At 26.4% G+C, this 26,427-nt stretch overlaps 17 protein-coding genes across 17 annotated transcripts; 8 read left to right on the top strand and 9 right to left on the bottom strand. All coding sequences in view use genetic code 12, as the record gives it.

Moving 5' to 3' along the window:
• Positions 1-84: 84 nt before the first annotated feature.
• KGF54_001780 (uncharacterized protein) lies at positions 85-552 on the bottom strand (the record flags this gene model as incomplete). Its single annotated transcript, XM_051762187.1, has 1 exon — positions 85-552. The coding sequence occupies one exon, from the start codon at positions 550-552 to the stop codon at positions 85-87; it is 468 nt and encodes a 155-aa protein (XP_051621318.1).
• A 718-nt stretch (positions 553-1,270) lies between these two features.
• On the top strand, positions 1,271-2,674 carry KGF54_001779 (S10 family peptidase; the record flags this gene model as incomplete). The annotated part of the gene is made up of 1 exon (XM_051762185.1): positions 1,271-2,674. The coding sequence occupies one exon, from the start codon at positions 1,271-1,273 to the stop codon at positions 2,672-2,674; it is 1,404 nt and encodes a 467-aa protein (XP_051621317.1).
• A 676-nt stretch (positions 2,675-3,350) lies between these two features.
• Positions 3,351-4,865, top strand: KGF54_001778 (S10 family peptidase; the record flags this gene model as incomplete). The annotated part of the gene is made up of 1 exon (XM_051762184.1): positions 3,351-4,865. One exon carries the CDS (start codon positions 3,351-3,353, stop codon positions 4,863-4,865), a length of 1,515 nt encoding a protein of 504 aa, XP_051621316.1.
• Positions 4,866-4,938: 73 nt separating this feature from the next.
• On the bottom strand, positions 4,939-6,081 carry KGF54_001777 (Golgi transport complex subunit; the record flags this gene model as incomplete). Its single annotated transcript, XM_051762183.1, has 1 exon — positions 4,939-6,081. The coding sequence occupies one exon, from the start codon at positions 6,079-6,081 to the stop codon at positions 4,939-4,941; it is 1,143 nt and encodes a 380-aa protein (XP_051621315.1).
• Positions 6,082-6,320: 239 nt separating this feature from the next.
• Positions 6,321-7,361, top strand: KGF54_001776 (H(+)-transporting V0 sector ATPase subunit d; the record flags this gene model as incomplete). The annotated part of the gene is made up of 1 exon (XM_051762182.1): positions 6,321-7,361. One exon carries the CDS (start codon positions 6,321-6,323, stop codon positions 7,359-7,361), a length of 1,041 nt encoding a protein of 346 aa, XP_051621314.1.
• Positions 7,362-7,468: 107 nt separating this feature from the next.
• KGF54_001775 (translocase) lies at positions 7,469-10,591 on the bottom strand (the record flags this gene model as incomplete). The annotated part of the gene is made up of 1 exon (XM_051762181.1): positions 7,469-10,591. The coding sequence occupies one exon, from the start codon at positions 10,589-10,591 to the stop codon at positions 7,469-7,471; it is 3,123 nt and encodes a 1,040-aa protein (XP_051621313.1).
• Positions 10,592-10,954: 363 nt separating this feature from the next.
• On the bottom strand, positions 10,955-11,551 carry SEC72 (Sec63 complex subunit; the record flags this gene model as incomplete). Its single annotated transcript, XM_051762180.1, has 1 exon — positions 10,955-11,551. The coding sequence occupies one exon, from the start codon at positions 11,549-11,551 to the stop codon at positions 10,955-10,957; it is 597 nt and encodes a 198-aa protein (XP_051621312.1).
• Positions 11,552-11,886: 335 nt separating this feature from the next.
• KGF54_001773 (uncharacterized protein) lies at positions 11,887-12,576 on the top strand (the record flags this gene model as incomplete). Its single annotated transcript, XM_051762179.1, has 1 exon — positions 11,887-12,576. One exon carries the CDS (start codon positions 11,887-11,889, stop codon positions 12,574-12,576), a length of 690 nt encoding a protein of 229 aa, XP_051621311.1.
• Positions 12,577-12,807: 231 nt separating this feature from the next.
• HIS5 (histidinol-phosphate transaminase) lies at positions 12,808-13,992 on the top strand (the record flags this gene model as incomplete). Its single annotated transcript, XM_051762178.1, has 1 exon — positions 12,808-13,992. The coding sequence occupies one exon, from the start codon at positions 12,808-12,810 to the stop codon at positions 13,990-13,992; it is 1,185 nt and encodes a 394-aa protein (XP_051621310.1).
• Positions 13,993-14,190: 198 nt separating this feature from the next.
• KGF54_001771 (mitochondrial 37S ribosomal protein uS17m) lies at positions 14,191-14,943 on the top strand (the record flags this gene model as incomplete). The annotated part of the gene is made up of 1 exon (XM_051762177.1): positions 14,191-14,943. One exon carries the CDS (start codon positions 14,191-14,193, stop codon positions 14,941-14,943), a length of 753 nt encoding a protein of 250 aa, XP_051621309.1.
• Positions 14,944-15,106: 163 nt separating this feature from the next.
• Positions 15,107-15,793, top strand: KGF54_001770 (gamma-glutamylcyclotransferase; the record flags this gene model as incomplete). Its single annotated transcript, XM_051762176.1, has 1 exon — positions 15,107-15,793. The coding sequence occupies one exon, from the start codon at positions 15,107-15,109 to the stop codon at positions 15,791-15,793; it is 687 nt and encodes a 228-aa protein (XP_051621308.1).
• A 29-nt stretch (positions 15,794-15,822) lies between these two features.
• KGF54_001769 (putative zinc metalloprotease) lies at positions 15,823-18,360 on the bottom strand (the record flags this gene model as incomplete). The annotated part of the gene is made up of 1 exon (XM_051762174.1): positions 15,823-18,360. One exon carries the CDS (start codon positions 18,358-18,360, stop codon positions 15,823-15,825), a length of 2,538 nt encoding a protein of 845 aa, XP_051621307.1.
• Positions 18,361-18,797: 437 nt separating this feature from the next.
• KGF54_001768 (uncharacterized protein) lies at positions 18,798-20,063 on the bottom strand (the record flags this gene model as incomplete). The annotated part of the gene is made up of 1 exon (XM_051762173.1): positions 18,798-20,063. One exon carries the CDS (start codon positions 20,061-20,063, stop codon positions 18,798-18,800), a length of 1,266 nt encoding a protein of 421 aa, XP_051621306.1.
• A 507-nt stretch (positions 20,064-20,570) lies between these two features.
• Positions 20,571-22,156, top strand: PHR3 (1,3-beta-glucanosyltransferase; the record flags this gene model as incomplete). The annotated part of the gene is made up of 3 exons (XM_051762172.1): positions 20,571-20,594; positions 20,690-20,815; positions 20,885-22,156. 3 exons carry the CDS (start codon positions 20,571-20,573, stop codon positions 22,154-22,156), a joined length of 1,422 nt encoding a protein of 473 aa, XP_051621305.1.
• Positions 22,157-22,276: 120 nt separating this feature from the next.
• On the bottom strand, positions 22,277-23,623 carry KGF54_001766 (uncharacterized protein; the record flags this gene model as incomplete). The annotated part of the gene is made up of 1 exon (XM_051762171.1): positions 22,277-23,623. The coding sequence occupies one exon, from the start codon at positions 23,621-23,623 to the stop codon at positions 22,277-22,279; it is 1,347 nt and encodes a 448-aa protein (XP_051621304.1).
• A 185-nt stretch (positions 23,624-23,808) lies between these two features.
• Positions 23,809-24,528, bottom strand: EXM2 (Exm2p; the record flags this gene model as incomplete). Its single annotated transcript, XM_051762170.1, has 1 exon — positions 23,809-24,528. The coding sequence occupies one exon, from the start codon at positions 24,526-24,528 to the stop codon at positions 23,809-23,811; it is 720 nt and encodes a 239-aa protein (XP_051621303.1).
• A 301-nt stretch (positions 24,529-24,829) lies between these two features.
• Positions 24,830-26,275, bottom strand: STE24 (zinc metalloprotease; the record flags this gene model as incomplete). Its single annotated transcript, XM_051762169.1, has 2 exons — positions 24,830-26,197; positions 26,258-26,275. The coding sequence occupies 2 exons, from the start codon at positions 26,273-26,275 to the stop codon at positions 24,830-24,832; spliced, it is 1,386 nt and encodes a 461-aa protein (XP_051621302.1).
• Positions 26,276-26,427: the final 152 nt, after the last annotated feature.

The raw sequence follows: 26,427 nt of genomic DNA, 5'->3' as shown, positions 1-26,427 counted from the left end.
ATAAAGAACTAAATATAAAACCAAAACATGTGATTGAAATCCACACATTAAAAAAAAAAAATTCAAATATCAAAAATCATCATTTCAATCTTGATTGTTTTCAGCTTGATCTTTTAAAGCTTCATTAAATTCAATAAAAGATTCTTGAGTTTTATTATATAAACCAAATAATTTAAAGATAATTACCAATAACCCACTAAATTGTTCCAGTTGACTAAAAACAGTTCTTGTATTATTATCAATCAGTTTTAATTCAAATTTATGAATACCTGTAAAAATCCATTCATTTAACATAATCCCTTTCCATTCTATTAAATTTTCTTCAGATTTTAAAATTTTAGGATAAATTGTGCTTGTATGATTCATACCTTTTAATTTTATATCAATTTGTAATTCATCACCTTGATTTAAATCTTGTACTTGTTTATTTGTATATTTTTGGAAACTTACAAAAAATGGATTCCATTTTGAATATGATTTATAATCACGAAATATTGATCTTACTTTCTCAATTGGAGCTTGAATAATAATATGAGTTTCAACTGTTGTCATTTTAGATTCAATTGTTATTTATCAAATTCTAATTTCAAATGTTTTGATAATAATATGTTCATAATATATGATAAAATTAAAGTTTAATTTCATTTAATGATAAGGTTTTTTTGATTAGAGAATGCAAATTAAAGTAATTAAACTAACTAAACTAAAAAATAAAATACGGATATATGAAAGCACGTGAAATACGGATGAAACATATCTATTTATTATTTTTATTTTTAAGTTACGAAAAGATCTTAACTTTATCTTCAACTATAAGCTTGTTTCTATTAATTGTATTTGTCATCATAATCTAAATTCTTTAAGCGAATCAGATTTAAAATTTGATTTGTAATGAATGTTTTAATTGAATTTCTTACCAAAAGATTCAAATTTGTTTCTATATATAGATATTAAATATATACTGAATACTTCGTAAATACGTTTTTGTTACTTCTAATTGCTCGGTGCAAATAAAACGATTTATGGAAGATTTGGGGTCAGGTTAAATTTAATTTTCAAAATTTTCGTTAATTGAAGTGAATCCAAAAAGATGAATAATCTGAAAGTTATATAAATTTTGCAACTTTAATCTATTACTTCTTTACACAAAAACGGTTTGAACTTCAATCTTATTAAATATTATAATGCATTTCAAATTCAATTCAAATGTATGGTCTAGTCTAATTGAAGAGTGATAAATAAAAGTTATTAAAATTTCGAGCTCAGGATTATGTTAAATATATTGCTATTAAGTTTACTTTGCTCATTCACACTTGCATTCCCGTTCCAATTACCTTTTAAATTTTCTTCAGATGAACAACAACCAAAGAGCTCAATTCACACAATTTCAGAATATCCTACTCATACGCTATCAACTAATTCAATTCAGTCATTAGGATTAGAAAAACCTGAAATTGGTCAATATGCTGGATACTTTAAATGTGGTCTTACAGAAAATAATATGTTTTATTGGTTTTTTGAAAGTAGAAATAATCCAGATACAGACCCATTAATATTATGGTTAACTGGTGGACCGGGTTGTTCATCAAGTTATGGATTATTTTTTGAATTAGGTCCAAGCTCAATTGATGTCAATTTAAAACCCGTGTACAATAATTTTTCTTGGAATTCAAATGCTTCCGTTATATTTTTGGATCAACCAACAGGTACTGGATTTAGTTATGGAGGTATACCTGCTTTAAGTACAGATACTTTAACTCAACAAATATATGTATTCATTGAATTTTTCTTTGATAGATTTCCTAATTTTAGAAAGAATAAATTTCATATCGCTGGTGAATCTTATGCTGGTCATTATATACCTAACTTATTACATCAATTAAAGAAAAATTGGCATACTATTACTTTTAAAGTTGAGTCAGTGTTAATAGGGAATGGTATAATTGATCCTTTAATTCAAATTGGCGCATATGAACCAATGGCATGTGGTAAAGCTGGGTATAAGAAATTACTAAATGATTCGGATTGTCAATATATGATTGATAAATATGAAGTTTTTAAAAAATATGATAAATTTTGTTACATTACAGGTGAATTATATTCATGTGTTCATGCAAGAAAGTTAGGTAAAGAAATTTCAGAACCTTTTAATAAATTAAATTTAAATCCGTATGATATTAGAAAAAAATGTATTGCGAATACTTCAGACTGTTATTTAGAATCACAAGCAATCGATAAGTACTTAAACCTACCCGAAGTCAAATCTGTTATTGGAGTGAGTCAAAATTTGGAATTCAAAATGTGTAATGATGAAGTAGCAAAACCATTTGAATGGTATGGAGATAATATGAGACCATCGCAACAATACTTAAAAGAAGCACTTGAAGTTGATAATACCCCAGTACTTATTTATTCTGGTGACAAAGATTATTTATGTGGATGGATTGGTTTACTTGAGGTATGTGATAAATTAAAATATGAAGGATTTGTAAAACAACCCATTCAAAATTGGATAACTTTAGATGGTGAACTTGCTGGACAAGTTAAAAATTACAAGAAATTGACATTTGTAAGAGTTTTCAAAGCTGGCCATATGGTACCTTTTGATCAACCTAGAAATAGTTTAGATTTATTAAATAGATGGATTAATGGTGATTATACTTTATCCAATTAATTTAAAAACCAAGAATATACAAAAATACGAAAGTAGACGATAGACTTTATTCCTATTTCATTCAAATTGTTTTGAACAATAGCTTCAATTAATTATTGAAGACGTGCTTCTAAAAATTTTACTTAAATTACTATCTCGATTGAAGTACATTTGATAAACAATAATTAAACTTATCCACGGAAATGTTTATCGATATCTTCAAATAATTATTATAGACGTGCTCTTGAAAATTTTACTTAAGTTATCATCTCGATTGGGGTACATATAGTAAACAATTATATAACTTATCCATGGAAATGTTTATCGATGTTTTGTTCTAAAGACTCATAATCCCATCCTTGCATGTTCTCTAGATTTTTACCTTCATTTGTACTTCTCATAACCAAATTTGTGCCTCATTATTAAGTGGTAATTTTAAAATAGATAAAAAAGATAAGATAAAGAAAAAAATTAACATGTTTACAAAAGTGATTGTAAAAAAATATATTCTTCTTACAACCGAGTTAAATCCTTTTTTGACAAAAAATTGCAATTAGGTTGTGTTTTACAAACAATTGTTCTAAAAATAACCATTAAAGTCAAGTTCTTTCTATTTATTATCTTTATATAAATCACAAGGTTAGCTTGTTATCAACTAATTTTAAATTTATCAAATAATCATCAACAATCAACACTTATGAAGTTACCAATCATAGTATCACTGTTGTTAGCAGTAACTTATGCAACTCAATTACCATTTGAATTACCAAACCTTGATGATGAGTTCAAAGCAATGGTCGCTGAAGATGATGTCTATAGAGGCTTATCAGTTCAAGACTCAATTAATTTAAATAAGGAGTGGATTAAAAATGAAATCAAGTATGGTAAATCAAGATTATTAAAATACTATTTAAATTTTAAACGAACATTTTCTAAACCTAAAACCAATTTAAATTATAAATTAAAACAATTAGATTCATCACCAGAATTATTAGGATTTGATTCAGTAAAACAAATCTCAGGTTATTTTTCAATAGAAGAAACAGAAAAAGAATTTTTTTATTGGTTTTTCGAAAGTAGAAATGACCCTAAAACTGATCCTTTAATTTTATGGTTATCAGGAGGACCAGGATGTTCTTCAAATATTGGATTAGCTATGGAATTAGGTCCATCAATGATTAATGCAACTATTCAACCTGATTTTAATCCATATTCCTGGAACTCAAATGCGTCTCTTTTGTTTTTGGATCAACCTGCAAGTGTTGGTTATTCAACTGTTGGTGATCCATCTGAAATTCCATTTACTACTGAACAAGCATCTATTGATTTTGTTAATTTTGTTAAATTATTTAGAGAAAAATATCCTCAATATGCTAGTTTAGATTTCCATATTGCTGGAGAATCATATGCTGGTCATTATATTCCAAAATATGCATCAAGTGTAGTAGAAGCAGAAATACCATTAAAATCAATTTTAATAGGTAATGGAATAACAGATGCTTTAGTTCAAAGTAGTGAAACAGCAAATATGGGTTGTGGTAAAGGTGGTATTGGTAAAATATATACTGATGAAGAGTGTGCAAATTATGATGCAAATTATAAAAATTTTGTCCCATTTGGTGAATTATGTTATGCACATCCAAATCCACTAACTTGTTTCGTAGCAGCATTAGCCGTACCTAATAGTCCAGATATTGGAGATTTAAATCCTTATGATTCAAGAATAAAATGTGGTGATACTCCATTATGTTATAAACAAATTGGATATATTGAAGAATATTTTAATTTAGATTTAGTACAAAAATCATTAGGAGTTGATAAAAATTTCACAGCTTGTAATCAAGAAGTTGGATTACATTTTCTTGTTGCTTTTGATGGAATGAGACCGTATCAACAATACGTGGCCGAATTATTAAACAAGGAAATTCCAGTATTAATTTATGCTGGTGATAAAGATTTAATGTGTGATTGGTTAGGTAATTTAGCATGGGTTAATAAATTAGAATATAATGATCATGAACATTTTAATAGTACGGAGTTTGAACCATGGATTACTTTAGGTGGTAAAGAAGCTGGTGAAGTTAAAAACTATAAACATTTTACTTATTTAAGAGTTCATGAATCGGGTCATATGGTTCCTTTAGATCAACCTGAAAATGCTTTGGATATGGTAAATAGATGGATAAGTGGTGATTTGTCATTTAAAGAATAAAGTACCGAGTTCATAGATTCATAGAGTTATATTTAAATTGTTCAGGTAATGCTTAATGCCATAATTTATTATATTATTTATTCTTTTTTATTTTTGATAAGTTTCTTAACCAATCTTCTTCAGTAAACAAGTTTGTTTTGTAACACAAGTTCAGCAAAATCAAAGGTTCAAATTCAAATTGAAAACTTGACAACGACTTGCTTATATAAATTAATTGAAGTATCAATCCGTCGGTATTATTTTGATCATTCGCATCATTCTCTTGGGAAAAATACTTCTTCATTTCTTCACACAATTGTATCACCAAACTAGTTATGAATTGGTTTAATAGTATCACATTTATATCATTTTTGAATATTGAGTGGTATAATGAAAGTGAAGAATATAAATATTCTCGATAAACTTCCAAATATCTCTTTAAGTAAGTTAATTTATTGAATTTTAGTATTGGGTATAAACTTAAAATTTCATTATTGATTAATTTAAATCTTGAGTTTAAGAAGATCAAGTGTAAGAAAGAATCATTATTTTGATTGGTTTCTAATTTGTTCAAAATTTGGAAAATTTTAAATAAATTTAATTGTTTTAGATTAGTATTTAATAACTTAATTAAACCATTAAACATTATTTGTAATTCATGTTCGATGGAGTTGTTAATGATTTTAAATATTTTGATCTTTGGAAACCTTATAATCAATGATTTTATAAATGTTGATATTTCTAAACTCTCTTGATAATTTCCTTGAAGTATAAATAATTTACAAAGTATTGGTAGTTCTAAAATATCTAAAATTGAGTCCATGTTAGATAGTATGACTTCGTATTTATTTGATTGATGTTGAATATGAGGTTGGTCTATATTTAGACTTTTAAGTAACGATTCAATTGAAGTTACATAGTCGTTGCTTAAGTTTCCGTAAATTTCATTTATATCATGATTAACATCAATTATTAAATCTTTATTTGTATCTGTGATTGAGCTTAGTTCCTGGTTTATTTTAAATTTTTGAGAATCTAATTCTGCTATTTCTTCAACTATTGTTTTTTTGGAGAAGGATGTAGTTGTAAATTGATCAGTTGATAATAATTCATCATTTATTAGTAAATCTTGTAGATATTTTTCAGCTGAATTTTGTAAATTTTTGTCATTTTGTAATAATGATTGAAATGATGGATCTAAGTCTGCTTGTAATTGATTTAGTAGTATCAGCGACATTACTAGAGGTTGATTATTTGATTTTGATCTGTTAATAGTATAATCTGTTATTCTGTAAGTTTTCATATTTCATGTATGTACTTGAACAATTTACACTACTAACAAAATGATAAATGTTACAAAGTTTCGACTTTTGATTATCTTTAGCAATTGATATTGAAACCTCACTACGCAATCAACTACAATTCAACAAATCTAACCAATTAACCTTTAATTAACAACCTCACAATTCAATCACAATGGAGGGACTTTTTTTCAATATAGATTATGGATACGTTGAAGGGGTAGTTCGAGGATATAGAACAGGATTACTTACATCAAATCAATATGTTAATTTAACACAATGTGATAATCTAGAAGATTTAAAATTACAATTATCTTCAACAGATTATGGGAATTTTTTAGCTAATTACTCAGGACCTTTGAGTACTTCAGTATTACAAGAAAATTTGAATAAGAAAGTTTATCAGCAATATCAATATATAAAAACTCAATCTTCAGGAATATTAACTGAATTTATGAATTATATTCAATACGGGTACATGATTGATAATGTTATATTAATGATCACAGGAACATTACACGAAAGAAACAAATCAGATATCTTGAGAAAATGTAATCCTTTAGGTTGGTTTGATACATTACCTACATTGACAATAAGTACAGATATTGAAAGTTTATATTCAACGGTATTAATTGATACTCCATTAGCACCATTTTTCAAAAACTGTATAAGTGCAGATGATTTAGATGATTTAAATATTGAAATAATTAGAAACAAATTATATAAAAATTATTTGGAATCATTCATGGAATTTGTACAAACTAAATTTTATGGACCAGATAAAGAAATAATGACAAGATTAATTACTTTAGAAGCTGATAAAAGAGTTATCAATATTGCATTGAATTCAACAAATAATCAAGAATTATCAATTGAAGATAAATTAAATTTATTTCCCAATTTAGGTCAATTATACCCTACATACCATTTAGAATTAGCACAAGCAGATGATTTTGAACAATTAAAAATTATTATTGAAAATATAGGAGATTATCAAGATTTATTTAATGATAATAACGATAAATCTTTAGGTGATTGGTTCTATTTGTTAGAGATGCAATTTTGTAGAGATGCTTTTACTCAACAATTTACTTTATCTACTGTTTATGCTTGGTTAAAATCAAAAGAACAAGAAATTAGAAATATTACTTGGATTGCTGAATGTATTGCTCAAAATCAAAAAAGTAGAATTGAAAATTATATATCTGTATATTAGATAACTAATGGTAAAAATAGGTAGTTTCTTAAAAATAAGAAGTTTTAGAGTTTAATTATTTGCAATTAGCAAAACTCTTAAATAATTATATCTTTATGCATTTTTCACTAGTTACCAATTTCTCTTGGTCTATTTAAGCTATTTAAGCCGAATAAATAACCCAATTCGGATGGATTTAAACCAGAAACACTCTTTAATTCTTTTTCATCTAATGCATCACCAATTAAATCTTTTTTAAATTGTTGTAAAGTTGAAATTCTATCTTCAACAGTACCAGCAATTAAAATTCTATGAACATTAACTTCTTTTTCTTGACCTATTCTATGAGCTCTATCCATTGCTTGATCTTCTACAAAAGGGTTCCAAAATGGATCCATTATAATAACATGATTTGCACAAGTTAAAGTTAAACCTACATTACCAGCACGTAAGGATAACAATAAAACATCAGCATTACTTTGATAAAATCTTTTTATAGTAGAATTTCTTGCATCCATACTAAGACTACCATCATAACGTAAAAATTGAATACCTTCATGATTTAAAACAATTTTTAATAAATCAAAAAGCGTTGTGAATTGACTGAATATAATAATTTTTTCACCAGGATGATCTTGTTGGATTTTCTTGATAATTTCAATAGCTTTATCAATTTTAGCACTTGTTTCAAAACCATTATTTTCTTTATTTAATTCAGCAATAATTTGTAAATTTGTTAAATTTTTTGATTTTTGTAAATCATAATAATAATTTTCAACTTCATTTCTATTTAATCGTTCTAAATGAAGTTTTTCAAACATTCCATAATCAAAAATTCTTGATTCCTTGACGTGTGTATTACAATCTTTACACTTTGCAATTCTTCCAGTACTATCTTGATCTACTTCATAATCATCCAAAAAAGTTTCAATGCAAGCTTGACAACACATATGTCCACATTCTTGAAATACTGCTATTCCTTCATCCATTAAATCTAAACAAATTGAACAAGTTAAATTTCCATCTAATCTTGAGATTATTGAATTAACAACATTAGCACTTAAATTTTCTGCATGTGTTAATTGTAATCTCCAATTACTTTTTATTAATTGTTCTCCTTTCATATTTGCTTTAATTCTACTAATTTGAACCAAATAAGAATGAATACAAGCTTGTCTTAATCTAAGTAATAAAACAAATATATTTTTCTTGTCATTATTTTTAAACATTGCTGACGCTTCCTTTTGAACATCAAGTTCAATACTTTGATAATATTCCCATTCTTCATCTTCTAATTTAACAAAATCTTTAATAAGATGTTTCGCGGGTAAATTTAAAATTGGTTCTCCATCGATTGTTGAATTTTTCGTTCTTCTTAATAAAATTGAACTTAATAATGCTCTTAATTTTCTCATTGCTGAATTTTTATCAAATCCGTCATAAATATCTGATTTTGATTTTAATGGCGTTGCAATATCTTCTCTAAATCTATCTTCTTTACAATATGGTTTAATATTTAAAAATCTTAATATCGGATACAATTCATCAACTTTATTTTGCATTGGAGTACCTGATAAACAAAATCTAAAATCTCCTTTTAAGTTATGGACTGCTTTTGATGCAATTGAAACCTTATTTTTAATATTTTGAGCTTCATCTAAGACTATTCTATAAAAGAAAGAAGTTTTTGAAAAAAATGGTGATTCATAACTTTGACCACCTTCATTATTTTTTGGAATGTAACCTTTAAACTCTTTATTAGCGTGTATTTCTTCTTTATAATGCTTTTTCCATTCTGATGATAAAGTACCATATGAAGTTAAAACAATATCACATTTTTTCATTGCACTAAATGTAACCATATCTCTTTTTTCATCACCATGATAAATTCCAACTTCTAAATTACAGGATGGTTTAGTTTTAGACTGAACTTCTGCTGCCCACTGTCTTAACAAAGAAACAGGTGCAATAATTAAAGTTGTTTTACGATTTGGATCTTTCGACTTATTTGCTAATATTAATGCTAAAGTTTGAATAGTCTTACCCAAACCCATATCGTCAGCTAAAACACCACCTTTTGATTTACTTTTGGGGTCTTCTCGTTTCAATAACCAAGTTAATCCAATTCTTTGATGTTTTAGTAAATTAATACTCATTTCAGCTGGTGTATTTGCTAAACCTTCTTTTTCCAAGTTTTCTTCAGATAGAATTTCATTTAATAAATCTTGAATTGCAACTTCTGGTTCTGCATTCATTTCATTCGCTATTTGAGCAGCATATGGATTAATAGCTGCATTCAAAACATGCCCAACATTTCTTAATTGATTAGTTATTAAGGATAATTTATTTCTATGTTCTATAACCATTCTTTCTAAATTTTGTAAAGATGTTTGTAGTTGATTTACATTACTTCTATGACCATTCATTGCTCTTTGTACAACAGCTACAGCTTTTCTGATTCTATTTACTAAATCATGTTTGCCTAAATCATTAGCTTGTTTTAGTCTAACATTGAGTTGCTTCATTGTAGTATTTTCTTTTTCAAATTGCTGAGAATTTTGTTGAATTTTTGAAGAAATAGAAGTTTTCATTTCTTCTAATCTATTAATTTCTTGTAATTGAGTAGCTTCTCTTGTTTTCAATTCTGCTTGAGATATTTGTTGTAAATTATCAGTTACTTGTGGAACAGGAGCTGGTTGATTAAAAGTACCTGGAATTATAATTGGTGGGTATTGTTGTTGTTGTTGTACTTGGGGTACTGGTGGCGGTTGACTTGAAGTTGAACTTGACGGTGGTTGTAAAATAGGTTGAGGTTTAATAATATTTGAATTAAATGAGGTTGGTTTGAATCCAATTTTTTTAACATCTGCTTCATTCAATATAACTATATCATCATCAATATCTTCTTCTTTAGTGCCATTATTCAAGACATTAGGTATTATTGGCTTTGTCATTCTTGTTGGTTGAGGTTTTACTTGTACCATTTCTTCTTCGTCATCATCACTTAACATTATAATTTCAGCATTATCAGGTATTGATGAGCTATGATTTTTTATTGGATCACTTTTAAGTTGATAATGAAATTTTGAGTTGCCATTTGATGATAAGTCTGATGGTAATTTATTAATAGTATTATTATTTATATTTGATTGTGAATTATTATTTGAATGTGAAAATGAATGATTTAAAGAATCTAATCTTTGTTTTTTAAATGGTGGAGATGAAGATCTTTGATCAACCGCGGAAGTCATGTTGAACATCTACTAAGCATTAAATTCTTTGGTTGTTGTTGGTTCTTATCAAGATATCTATTAATTAATCAAATGGAAAAGTGGTTGTAAAAATTAAAAAAAAAAAATGATTCGTATGTGTTTCATTAATTTGTTTTGTCTATTAAATAAATATAAATCGCGTCTTATAAATAGATGGCACAAAACTTTTTCATTTGTACTCTTTGAAATTTTTATTATAGATAACAAAAGTTATATTACTTGGAGAAGTTGATCATTCGATTCAAAATTATAAATTTAAAGTAGAATCTATATTTAAGAAGAGTATTACAAAGTACCCAAATGTTCAATTCCCCAAAAATATTAATCATCTATACGTTTGTCCTATAAATAATCACCATTTTCTTCTAAAATTTTATCTAAACAAATATTTAATTCATGTTGTAATCTTTCATTATTTGGATCAAAAGATAAACCTCTTTGATAATCGGCTCTTGCTAATTCATAATTACCCAAGAAATAATTTGCAACTCCTCTTCTTAAAAAATTATCAGGTTGATTCATTGACATATTAATTAATAAATCAACATCATTATAAGCATTCAAATATTGTTGAGTTTTTAAATAAGCATCACATCTACTCATTAAAAACATTGATAATTCTTGTATAGTACCTTGAAAACTTTCAATTTTAGGTCTTCTTAAAATCATATTAATACCTATAGTAAAATTTCGAACACTATCTTCAAATTTATTTACTTTAAAAGATTGTACTCCACTTTCATATAATTTCTTAATCATTTTAGATAAACCTTTATTAAAATTTTCAGGAGTTGGTAATGGTGGTACATCATTACCTTGATTTATTATTTCTGATGTTAATGTATTTAATTGATCTATTTCTAATTGTAATAATGGATTTTTAATTGATTCATCTAGTATTAGTTTCTTACTTTTATTTTCATATGATACACCATCCATTTTATATATATATATATAGTTGGGGGGTAGTTGGGTATAAATGGTGATTGATATTAAAGTTTTGAATTAATGATTTAAACAATTTATGTAACAATCAAATTTGAACAAGTTTCAATTTCTATGAGAGAAAAAATATTTAGTATTCTGGGTTTTGTGTAATTAATTGCTTATATATTATTTTGCAGTCAAATTTAATTTATAGATCTGAGCTAAACAAAATAACATAAAAAAGAATTGTCATTACAATCAAGCACGTTTGTTCACTAATATTCATAATAAGGGTTTACCAAAAGGTTCTTAGAAATATAATTGTATAAAACTGAGTACATTCCCCAATGAGTAAATTTAAAGCACCATCAAAGTTCAACAAAGGAGTAATAACAATTGATCCAGTTGCAAATTTAAGTAAATATGTTGGTCCTAATATTAATGAATGTCAAATAGTAAGTAATGGTTCATTAAAAGATGAAGTTTGTGCATTTTACCCCATCCAGCAAAATACCAATGATAATTCTACAAAGGAAAATACATTTCAAAAACAATCAAGACTTTCTAGATTTTTATACAAATTTAAACACAAGTCAAGTATAAGAGAGCCAAAGAAATCAACCAAAGAAAGGTCTAAAACTATAGCTATTGGTGCAGATGGAAATAATCTACAGAATCAAACTACCTCTTGGATTCGAAGATTCTCCAAAAATAATAACAATACAACACCACCAGTAATACCAATAGTCCCCATAGATAACCCATCAAATGAAGTTGATATTCCAGCAAAATTAAATGATATTTTCTCACCACCACCACAAGAAAAACCAATGGATACTATAGAAAGTGTACAAAATAGTGCTCACTCACAACAAAATAAATTAGAATCATTACCAACAGATAATAAAACAACCAGAACTTCAAAATCAAGACTGTTTAGTATTAATACTTTTTATAATAATCTGTTTTTCAAAACTGGTGGAAGATTACCTATAAGTTATGATAATTCTCAAATTACTGATGAAACAATTACTTAATAAATATAACTAGTCATTAGTTTACCGCTTAAATTATGCTACCAAATCGTACTAACTGTATAATTACTTAAAATATTTTACTTTTGTAATCCTGACTCACTAATAAATATTTTTTTCAGTCTATTCCTTTATCATAATTTTAGCAGTTATTAAATATATAATTATATCTACAACTTCACTTCCATTCTTTTATATCTTCTAGAAGTTATATCTCAATTGATCAATTATACAATGTTTGAATTAACTAAATTAGTTCGTCCGAATATCTTATCATTAGAACCATATAGATGTGCAAGAGATGATTTTAAAGTTGGTATTTTACTAGATGCAAATGAAAATACACATGGACCAGCATTATCAGAATTATCAGAAACTGAAAAAATCTTGGAATTAAATAGGTATCCAGATCCACATCAACACGAATTAAAACAACAAATTATAAATTTTAGAAATTCAAAACCTAACAAGTATACTGAAACAAATTTAGAAATTGATAATTTATGTCTTGGTGTTGGATCTGATGAAAGTATAGATATGTTATTAAGATGTTGTTGTACCCCAGGTAAAGATAAATTATTAGTATGTCCACCAACTTATGGAATGTATGGAATTTGTGCTACTATAAATGATATTGAAATTGTTAAAGTATCGTTAACTATTCCAAATTTTCAAATTGACATAGATGCAATTTTACAAAAAGTCACTGAAGATTCAAATATTAAATTGCTATACTTAACATCTCCTGGTAATCCAACGGGGAAATTAATCAATGTTGATAGTATAGTGGAATTACTTAAGCAAAGTTATAGTAAATGGAATGGATTAATAGTTATAGATGAAGCATATATTGATTTTACTGCTCCAAATGGATCATACAGTCAATCAATGTCCACATTGGTAAATCAATACCCTAATTTGGTAGTGTTACAAACATTAAGTAAATCATTTGGGTTGGCAGGTATAAGATTAGGTATAACATACAGTAACAAAAAATTATCAAAATTATTAAATTCAATGAAATATCCATATAATATATCATCATTAACTTCAAACGTAGCGTTGAAAGCCACAGCAAAAGAAGGTTTAGCAATGATGCAAAATTATGTTGACAAGATAGTAGAACAAAGATCAATAGTGTTGAAGAAAATATTGGACTTAAAATACGTTGGAAAAAATTTAGGAGGTGAAGATGCAAATTTTATATTAGTTGAAATACTTGACAAGAATGGAAACCCATCAAATGAAATTGCATCAAAATTATATAATACTTTAGCTGTTGATAATTCTGTTGTTGTTAGATTTAGAGGTAATGAATTAAATTGTACTGGTGGGCTTAGAATTTCAATAGGTACTGAAATTGAAAATAAAGAAATGCTATATAAATTTGAAAAAGTTTTGAATGAATTGAATGCTTAATGTATATATACTCGATAATATATGAAGCTTTATATTCTCTAATTAAACTTGAAACAAATTGTAATAAGTTGCAAAATTTAAACGTCGTGTGAACCAAACTAAATTATTTAACCTAGAAATTTTTTTTTGTTTAAATTTTTCACTCTATACAAATCCAAATTACCAAGACCAAATCAACTACAACCACAATTAGAAACAATGGCAAGACAAAACTTCGTGGGTCTAGTAGTATCCCAAGGCCGAATGAACAAAACCGTTAAAGTAAGAGTTCAAGGGAAAATATACGATAGAAGAATAGATAAAGAAATTATACGAAGAAAAGATTTTTTATGTCATGATGAAGGTAATATATGTAAAGAAGGAGATATAGTTAGAATAGAAAGTATCCCCAAGATTTCAAAAATGAAAGCTTTTGCTATTGCAGAAATTAAAATAAATAAAGGTCAACAATTTGAACAATATGAACATTTAGCTAAGGAAAGAATACAACAAGAAGATTTAAAAGAAGCTGAAAATTTTATAAAAAATAAAGACAGTTTCTCCCAAATAATTACCAAATTGGAAGATTTAAAGAAAATAGATGAATTATCATATCAAATATCAAACCTAGAACCCAACGAATCAACTCATGAACAGGAACAACAAATAATTGAAACAATAAATAATATAAAAACAAAATATAATATAAAATCATATCCATCAACAGAACCAATACTAGATCTAGAATTAAAAGCACCAATATATAAAAACGAAATTGAGAAAAGAATTTACCATATGGATCATATTTTAAATGAAATAATGAATAATTCCAACTACTCGGAGTTTAAAAATCAAATCCTTACTACCAAATTTAAAAATAGATCGTTAGACTCAATTCAAAAAAGTGTTATCAAAAATGTCCTAAGAAGATATGTAATTAATGAACAGAATGAATTACCATTTGCTTTGTAAATAGTTCTTGTATAAAGAGTAAATAAATAAAAGTTCCACAGTTAGTAGATCCGATTTGGTTAAATTTTGCGGCTCTCGGTACGTAATATTTTTATAATTTTAGCATATCACCAAAGATCAACCACATAAAATTAAACTATTAAGCACCACCCATTCCACAACAATGACTCAAGACCAAAAAGGAATGTACGTAATAGGTTACGGAAGTCTAATATTTAAACCACCACCCCACGCTTCATTTAGAATATCAGGCCATTTAATTAACGTCATACGTCGATTTTGGCAATCAAGTATAGATCATAGAGGTACTCCTTCTAATCCAGGTCGAGTAGTTACTTTAATTACAAAAGAACAATTACAAAATGATAGGTTTTTCCATAATGATTTACATGTATATGAATTCAAAAATTATAAAATACAAGATGTGGATTTAAAAATATCTGATTTAAAATCACAAGATTTGAAAGTTTTTGGATGTGCTTATTATATTGAACCACAACATGTACAAGAAGTGAATGATTATTTAGATATAAGAGAACAGAATGGGTACGAGTTGAGTAAGATTAAATTCTACATAAATAAAAAAGATGAGAATTTTGGAAAAGTGCCTTTGTCCGATATTAAGAAAGATGAATTTGGTGAATATATTGAAAGTTTCATATATATAGGTGGATTAGAACTAGAGAGTTTTATTGGACCTGAAGCCATAGAGGAAACAGCTGCTATAATCAAGTCAAATGTGGGACCGAGTGGTAAAAATAGCGAATACTTGATAAAATTAAACGACGCTATTAAAGAATTAGGTTATATAGATTATTACTTAGAAGATTTAATAAAACTAATACAATAAATCATTAAGAAATTAATCCTTTTTCCTATTTATAAAGTTAAAAATTTAATAGCTGCATCTTCTATAGTTGAAGCTAGATTATCAATTTCCAATTGAGCAGAACTAAAATCATGTTGTTGTAAATAATCTCTAACATAGGGAAATGAAATCCATACAAATTCGTTGGAGTTTATAGGAGCTGAAAACGGTATACCAAACAAGAAATTCTTATATCCTGATCTTTTCGTTGTTAATTCTTTTGTTAAAAATCTATTATTGAAATCAATCATATTATTATTCCACATTCCTCTCATTGCTGAATACATTGGTGGTTCTAATCCTCCACTTTGTACTATAAACTGTTTCCATTCGTGTGCCCATTCATTATATTTCTCACCAACGTCTTTTAATGTCATTAATGCTCTTTTTAAACCATCGAAATGTATAATTGGTTTAACTTTTAAGTTTTGGGTAATGGATTGGGTAAATTTCTCCAAGTCATTTTCATATTGGATTAATTGATTTGCTAAATCTATGAAATTATAAGGTATTAATGGTAATTCTGCAAAATCTAAAATGATTTTTGATAATAATTCAACTAATTGAGAATGTTTTAACATTGATTTATCTAAATTTAGGTTTTCAAAATTTTTAAAATTATCAAAACATGAATTTTTAGGGTATTTTAAACCTCTGAATTTAATTTCTAATGATGGAATATTAACCAAGTTAATGAATGGTATATAATTTTTGAAATCTAAAAATTCATCCTTAATATCATGAACTAAATCAGCCATTGTTTTATCTCCTTCAATTTTAACTTTTTGTAATGATGTTTTAATAGATTCTCTCAAAAATGGATGCGAATTAATATAAAGTTCATCACCAGTTACTAAATCACTCATATCAATATATAAATATCCATCTTTCCTCAATGCTTCTTTTCTATTTTCTATCCATTCAGTTGATCCTGCTAAATTATATTCAGTAGCATCAAAAGATACAAAAAATATTGATCTCGAGGGAACCCATTGGAATTTTCTTTGTAAAGACGTAAAAACTTTTATAAGTTCTAAAAATGCAACCGTTCCAGTATTACTACTCATTGTTCCATAACAAGTAGAATCTCTTGATGAACCAATTATAATTCCTTTATCTCCTTGTTCTCTACCTTCTATTGATCCAACTACATTCCATAATGGATGTACTGGTTTATTTATATTATTTATATTTAGTTGTAAAATGGGGGATTGACCATCACCACTTACATAATCATCAAATTTGTGACCATTTTGTAATTTTTCAATTAATTTAGAACCATCTTTCCATGAAATTGGAATTGATGGGATTTTAGGAGTAGTTTCTGATTTATCCCATGATAATCTAGTCACATAACCATTTTCAGATGACCAACCAGGAGTCAAAATATCACCAGATGAAAATCTTGTTAATCCAACATTTTCTCTTTGTATTATATCATCTTGATCATTGAATTTAGGAGATATGAATATTATTGCTTTAACTTTATAATTTTGGGCGTAAAATAATTTATTTGATTCTGGGATGTCTCCTCCGTATTTTATTAATACTATTTTATCTTCTAGATTTATATTGTTGTTTTGTAAATTTGCAAAATCTTCTTCTCTTCCGTAATTCACATAAATATAGTTCCCTTCAATTTCATCAATAGTACTTAATGCATTTGGGTTGAATGATGAATATTGCATTTCTTGACTGTTTTGTTCATTTAATTTTGCTTCAAATGATCCATCTTTTAATTTAAGGTAAGTATTTGTAGTAGGATAATTTATAAAACTTTGAAACTCATTTATATCAACACTATGTAGTCCATTACTTTTCATATATTTTTCAATATATTTTGCAAATAATAAATCTCCCTTTGTACCAGTTAAATGAGGTATTGATGAAAAATATTCTAAATTTTCTTTCATTGATTTTGGATTTATGAATTGATTAATTGAACTTGATAATTTTTCAATATCATAAAATTTCCCCTTTGAAAACGTTGTTGAACCACCACCATTTATTGAATCATTTTCTGAATACTTTGAAATTCCAAATATCAAAATCATCATTATTAAAACATATAATAATCTTTTCACTACCAAAGGATTACCTAATTTTAAAATCAGTTTTTCATATTGCATTTGTAAGTATTTATACCCTTCATAAATTGGATCTATTATTCGAGTAACTGGATGTATAATTCTTGAATTTATATTATTTGCAAATTTATGTGATATGGCAGAAGCTCTATTAATGAAACCATGACGCCTTTCGAATTCTGGTTCTTCTATTTCAAATTGTTCTATAGATGGTGTGGAAGTTGATTCATGAAGTGCATTATGTTGGTGGTGGTGGCGATTGTTGTGATCATTATTATTATTTAGACTATTATCATCATCAGCATCATCATCATTATCAAATTCAAAGTAAGTCGGTGGATTTAGGGGAAGATTATTATCATGTGTATTATTATTATTATTATTAGTGGAGGTGTTGTTATTGTGTAAATTTAATGTAGATGAAGATTCGGTTGGAAGTCGATGATAATCATCACCACGCATTTTTCATATAAATTATTGGGTATGTAATAGTATAAAAGAATGAATGTTATTAATGAATGAATCTTATAAATGAATATGTTGAATATTTTGGGTTATTATCAAATGAATAATCTTTTTCTTAGCTTCTTGTATTATTATTAATATTATATTTTGTGTGTGGATAAATAATACTTAAGATCTACTTAGGCTGAGTTTTATCTTAATAATATTTTCTAATTTTATCGCATAGAACTTTCTATATTTTAAGTATTAAATACGATATGAAACTATCAAGAGAAAGAAATGAAGATACAATAAGAATTACACTGAAAATTTTAATCACAGTACAATACTAAAGTACAGGGTAGGGTTTTATCTATCTCTTAATGTTTATTCTTCGACTGGTTAAATTTATAAATATACATAATTAAATAAATAATCTTGTAAATTATCCGAATCTAAAATCTAGCAGTTGTTGATTTACTTTCTTTTAATGCATTATAAACTTCACTTTCAAATTTTCCAATATATTCAACATTATATTCATCCATATAAGGTAATACTTGAACAGCATAAAACCCACCAATTTGATTTTCAAAATCAATCCAATAACTTAAATTAGCTAATCCACCCCAATATATTGACCCTTTTGGTCTACCAGTTGGTAAATCATTTGAAGTATATGCATGACCAGTTAATGTCCAACCATCTGTTTTTTTAGTTGGTTCATCATCATCAATAAAATTATGAGATAATCCAATAAATTCTAAATTTAAATTATCTGGTAAATGATTTCTTTTTGCAAATTCAACTGTATTTTTAGAAAGTATTCTTTTCCCACTATCTGGACTAAAACCTAAATTTAACCAAACTCTTAAAAATTTTAAATAATCACCTACTGTTCCATAACAACCTTGACCTCCTAAATCTAATATTGGATCTAAACTTAAATTAACTCTTTGTACTTTTAAACTTTCATCATTTTTCCTAAAATGAATTCTATTTAAATTATCAAAAGTCTTTGGATGGAAAGTACATGAATTCATACCAATTGGATCAAAAATTTCTTGTTTTAAAAATTCACCTAAAGTTTTACCACAAATTTTTTCAATTATAAAACCTAACCAATCAATACTATGACCATACATCCAAGCTGATCCAGGTTGATGAACTAAAGGAGTTTTAGTTAAAAAAAATTCAATTGTTGGATTAATTGGATCAAGTTTTTCACCTTTTGTAATTAATGTAAAATAATCTGGATGAAGAAAACCATATGAAAATCCAGCAGTATGAGTTATTAAATGTTTTGCATTAACTTGAGTTAATGGAGCTTTTAATGGTCTTAATAATTTACCAGTTTTTTTATCAACTATATTTGGTTCTAATACACCAATAGTTGAAAATTCAGGGAAATAAGTAGATACTGGTTTATTTAAATCTAATAAACCTCTTTCATATAATATTAATGCTCCCATTACTGTCATTGCTTTAGTACATGAAAAAAAAGCATATAATTTTTCATTAGTTGCCTTTTTATCTGGTTCATTTAGACTACTTATACCTTTTGTATTTAAATATAAATTTGATTTTAAATCAGTAACTCCAATTGTACAACATGGTGCAATTAAATTTGGTTCTTTATCATTTGAAAAAGTTGTAACTTCTGTTAATATTTGATCAAGTGAATTTGAAAGATTTGATTTCAGTTTTTGAGTCAATGTCATGTTAACTTTGATTGATGATGAAGTAACTTTGAGATAATAAATTAATCTATAATCTTCATATGTTGAAATATTTAATTCATTTAATAGAATTAAAATTAAATTCCCCACATAAATTTTTATTATTTTTATTTGTTTCATATAATAACCGATGGATAAATTATTATTTTTAACTCCGGATAACTAGTTAATATAATATTATTTTGCAACCATTTAATAAATATACAATAATTTTTTATTAAAATCGATTTATTAAATATATTTGACGTTACTGTTGTGAAAGTTTTAATGTACTAGAGGGCTCAATTTTGAACTACGATCTCTCTAATATATATCAAATCTAAACTAGCTATTCAATATTTTGCCTATGATCTCTAAATAATAACAAATAAATATCAAGATACAATTATCAAAAAAAAATATTTATAAGTTATTCCTTCAACTAACTACAAAAGATGTTTATACAGATTTGTATATTTTGTTTTTATTGTTTAAAACTTATCCAAGCCAATGTTCATCCAATTACTATTCACGGTCATTATTTCGTAAATAGTGTGACAAAAGAACCAGTACGTACATACAATAAATTATTCGAATTTTTTTTACAATTTTGGTACTAACTTTTTTAGTTTTACATAAAAGGTATTGATTATCAACCAGGTGGATCATCAGCAGTTTCAAAGGGAAAAGATCCATTAAGTGATCCAGTTCAATGTGCAAGAGATATTATATTATTTCAAGAATTGGGAGTTAATGTATGTATATTATTAACAAATCATAAGTGGATACATAATTATAAGTAACTGATACTAATTTTTTTATAGACTGTTCGAATTTATTCGGTAAATCCAGATTTAAATCATGATAAATGTATGACAATGTTAGCAATGGCAGGTATATATTTAGTATTAGATGTTAATTCACCATTAGCTAATCATCATTTGAATAGGTATGAACCATGGACAAGTTATAATTTATTATATTTTGAAAATATTTTTAAAGTTATTCAACAATTTTCTTATTATAATAATACTTTAGGATTTTTAGCTGGTAATGAAGTTATAAATGATCCAATATCTGCTGCTGTTGCTGCTCCATATATTAAGGCAGTTGTAAGAGATATTAAAAATTATATTAGTATTAATTCTCCAAGACCTATTCCTGTAGGTTATTCAGCAGCTGATGATTTAAATTACAGAATATCTTTAGCGCAATATTTAGAATGTGCTGATTCAAATACAATGGAAAGTGTTGATTTTTATGGTGTTAATTCTTATCAATGGTGTGGTGATCAAACTTTTTATAGTTCTGGTTATAATATTTTGGTTGATGATTATAAAGGATTTACTAAACCTTTATTTTTTTCCGAATATGGATGTAATGAAGTATTACCAAGAAATTTCGATGAAGTCCCTATTTTGTATACTAATAATATGGTTGATGTATTTAGTGGTGGTTTAGTTTATGAATTTACTCAAGAACCAAATAATTATGGATTAGTTGAGATTTTACCTTCTGGTGATGTTAAATTATTACGAGATTTTATTCAATTGAAATCTAAATTTGATAATTTACCTGAATTAGATTATGAATTCATTATAAATTCAATGAAAACAAATGCTAAAGATATTCAATTCAAAATAAAAAAATTCAAATCTCCAATTCCAAAATGTAAACCATCATATCCAAATTTAGTTATATCTTCAGCAGTACCTCCACCAATAGTTGATGCAATGATTGAATCAGGTGTTCCTATAAATAATGGACAATTTGTTGAATTATCAAAAGATGAATTAAAAACAAATTATAAATTTTATCAACCAAATGGTGAAATTTTAGATACATTATATGAAATTGATGTTGTGGTAGATTTTGAAATTGAATCACAGGATGCTCCAAAAAAGGGTATGTATGATTCTCGTGATGAAAAAGAAAAAGAACATACCGAAGAATCAACGACTCATGACGTTACCGAAACTAATACTCCAAGTGAATCATCAGCTGAACCACACCATCCAAATGCTTTTGTTGATACTATTAATAAAGCAACTGATTCAGTCAAAAAATTTTGGACAAATTTATTTAGTCAAAATTAAGGTATGTCTTCTCTCAAATCTCAAAATCATTTTGTTGAATATACTAACAATTAAAGTTTAGTTTCAAATTCATCTTCTATTGTAAATAATTTGTATTATCTATACCTACTTTTAATCTCTTTAAGTATATTTTGAAGTTGAATATAAAACATTAAAGTCATACATTGAAATTTTTAATTTATTATCTTGTTGAAATTCCAATGGTTTTAAAAAAATTTCCCATTCTTCATTAGTTAAACTTTCAATTTTTTTATCTGATGTTTGTTCTTTAAACCCGCATTTTATACAAGTTTTAACTTTTATTGGTTTTTGTTTTAATACCAACACTAGATTGGGTATTTGTGATATATATTTTATAAAAGTTTCGAAATTATTTGTGGGTGGTTCTACCCAAGAATCAACATCTTGGCTATGTACATCATCATGTTGTAAATAATCAAATAAATCAAAATCTTTCAACACTAGGGTTGTAATTGTTGAATAACCACCTTCTTGTGAACCCAACAATTTGAAAAATGGATTATATTTTGTGAAATTAAATTCTCCGTTTGTATAAAAAATTCCAGAATTTAAATTTAATGTTAGTTTGGTTAACTTGTTGTTTAATTTAACTAAATCAATTAATGATAATTGGGCAATATTGGTTATATTTTTTAGTTCTAAACTTGTTGTATCTTTAAAAATAGTGTATGAGCTTTTAGCCTTTTTGGCAGAAAATGAGCATGAATCAAATATAATTGTATCTATTTTTATATTTAAGTTTATTGGTTGATCAATAATAAAATTTATCAAATGAAGTTCTTTAATTTCATCAAAATATTCACAAATTAAGGATAAATTTATATCTTTCAAAGGAAGTGACCATCCAGATTGTGATTTTAATATTAGTTTTGGTAAGGTTCTTTTCGATGTTCGTATTTTTCTTCTAAATATACTAGTACTTTGTTTTACATCAATTGGAAATGCAAATTCTGGTGCAATCTCACTAAATTCAAGACATTGTATACCATAAGAATGAGTAAATAATGATCTTAATGACGATATGAACCCTTCATAACTTAACGTGTTTAAAGTTTGATTATTTGATTCAACTGCATAACTTCCAGCAATTGTAATTTTATGTTTTGATGATTTAGGTATTTGTGGATTTATAAAATTAATTTTTTCAATATAATTAATCTTATTACTAACTTCATTATTTAAATGTTGAGATGAAAATTTTGAAAACTTTAGTGGTGATTTGAAATCAATTGACTTGTATAAGATATTTTTACATATAATAGTATAAAATTTTTTACATGTTAAAGCTAAGGATAATAATGAATTAAAATCTTGTTGTAAAATTTGGAAAATTCTTAATAATATCTCGAGTGGTAATGAATGTAAATGTAATAATGGATAATCAATTGTTTTGGTTCTTGTAAATAATCTCCCACTTTTTCGTCCTATCAATTGATACTTTTTCATGACATTGGTTTGTAATTGCTTAATATCTTGTTTGGTTGCAATTGTGGTTGAAATAAAATAATTTCTTAAAAAAGTAAAAAAGTTTGATAGCGGACGAAAAAAAGGTAGATGGACCGCCTCATGCACCACAGAGATTTTCATTATCATAACAATTCATTTATTAGCTCTATTTAAATCTACTCGAACTATCTGTGATAATTACCTTTAATTTCATCATAAGCTTGTCTTAATTGAACGTACCCTAAATGAATTTTACCAACGAAATGATCAGCTAATCTTCTATCATTATCTAATCTTGATAAATAAGCTCCACAACCTTCACAAACTTGTAATTTTTGTTGAGAAGTTTGACCAATATTTTCAAAAATAAATCTTGCTTTTTTACTTGCTTCTTCTCTTTCTTTAAATTTTGAATCTAAATTTATAGAAAGCTTGATAATTTTTAAATTTTGATCTGTTTCTGAAGTGGTGCTTTTGATAAGGTATTGTAATTCTTGAATCATTAAACCTATTTCTATATCTAGATTGTCTAGTTTATTTGTTACCTCAGATATTTTGTTTTTTTCTTCTGGTGTATGTTCTAATCTTTTTTGAGCAATGGATATAGTTCTATCTAAATCACTAACGTATTTTTGTAAAATTTGAAAATATTGATACTCCATTTCGGGATATTTTTCATTCAATGTCTTGGTCTTGTACTCGTATTCTAATTTATGTTTTTGTAAATGTAAATTAGGACATTTTCCTAAATCTGATTTAGTTCCTATAAATAAATCATGTGGACAAATTCCTACTATATATGCTTTACAAGTTTGAAGGGAAGTCATATCAGGATCTCGATAATGCCGTATCAGTGATTGCTTCCCCATTAATTGCTCTATCTGCCTTCTTTGTTCCTCTGCCATTTTTGTAGTTGTGTGATGGTTTGTTATATATTGATAATTGGTATTGTTTCATGTAAATATTACGAAAAATATTAAATATCATTTGTAACAAATTTATCGCACATTGAAAACAAATTTAGTTTCTTTTAGTTATGGCTGCAAAATCTAGACCTTCAATTCCGTGATAGGTTTTATAGCTTCTAATCTACACTATTAAGCTACTGAATGAAGACAACAAGAGAAATGATTCAATTTAAACATAAGATATCAAAGAAGCGTTGCAAAAACTCACTTATTTTCATTCAGGAATATACATACAAACTTATTCTTGTTTTTCTAATTTTTCTTCAACAACAACATCTTCCTTTTTTGGTTCATCTTTACTAATTTTTTCCTTTGAAACATAACCTAGAGCACTTAATCTTTCAGGTAAAATAGGATGACTGTGGTGATAAGCAGAGTATAACCAATCAGCATTCATACTAGATAAGTTTTCATTTGATAATTTTATAAGTGATCTTGCTAATTCTTCGGCGTATCCACAATCAAAAGCATATTTATCTGCATCATATTCATGTTTTCTTGACATTAAATTTTGAGTGAAATTTAATATACATTCTAATGGTTTTAAAATGTCTCCAAATAATGTAAATCCAATCAAGATTGGTTGTTGATTATAAAAACCAAATGAATTATATAATGACTTGTTATGTACAAATGCTGAAAATAATGTGAAAATTATAAATAAATGAAGTTGTCCCATAATTAACATTCTTGGAATATGATTTAATCTCCAATGACCAATTTCATGAGCTAATACAGCAACAGTCTCATCAGTTGAATTATGTTCAATTAATGTATCAAATAAAACAATTTGTTTACTCCATGGTAATCCAGTAAAATAAGCATTTGAATGTGATGAACGTTTTGATCCATCAATAACTTGTAATTTAGTTAATGGGAATTTTTGTTTCGATGCTAAATTTTCTATAGCTGTTTTTAACTCGCCTTCTTCTAATGGTGTAAATTTGTTAAAAAGTGGCATAATTAAAGTTGGTATAATAGTCATTGCAATTAAATTTATAACTAATATGAACCCCATTAAATAGAAAATAAATGAATCACCATAATAATCAATAATTTTTAAAACACCAGCTATAACAGGTGACCCTAATACAATTGAAAGACCAAGTCCTTTTACTTTATCAGTAAGCCACAATCCAATAGTTTGTTTATTAAATCCATATTTTTCTTCCAATACAAAATGACTATAATAACTTATTGGTAAACTAACAATTGTACTCAAAATTTGAGATGAAAAAATAAAAATAATAGATTGAGTGATAACACCACCCATAAACTTAGGTAATATCCAAGAAACAGATGACATAGCTACTCCACTCCAATTCCATAATTTAGGTAATAAATCATATTTAATAACTGCTAAATTTTGAAATAAATCAAAAGTTGAATTAAAAAATGAAAATTTAGCTTTTGATCTTGAATATTTTTGAGATTTATCAAAAGTTTCTTGATTAACTTCTGCTTTTATTGATGGTGGTGGTGATTTATTATTTAATACTTTATATTGTCTATAATCTAAATATGATTCAAATAAATATTGACCTATTGTAAAACCAACTATAACTAATTTCCAATTAATATTTGGATTATCAAAAATTGACAATGACTATTATGACAAGTTAGCAAATTATTCAGGGAGTAAATTGACTATTTAAATTTTACATACATCAATAATTGATATCATATTAAATAATGAGTTGTTTGAATTAAAAGTTGTATAAAGAAAATATAAAATTAAATTTTTCAAAATATTATTCTCTCTCTTTCAAATAATAGAATCTTTATAGTTTAATCTATTGCCACACGATAAAATGGTTTTAAACTGACTTGAGTTTA

The sequence above is a fragment of the Candida jiufengensis genome, assembly GCF_024610255.1.
Source record: "Candida jiufengensis strain CBS 10846 chromosome Unknown scaffold5, whole genome shotgun sequence".
Classification (NCBI taxonomy): domain Eukaryota; kingdom Fungi; phylum Ascomycota; class Pichiomycetes; order Serinales; family Debaryomycetaceae; genus Lodderomyces; species Lodderomyces jiufengensis.
This window is presented reverse-complemented; position numbering and strand designations above follow the sequence as displayed.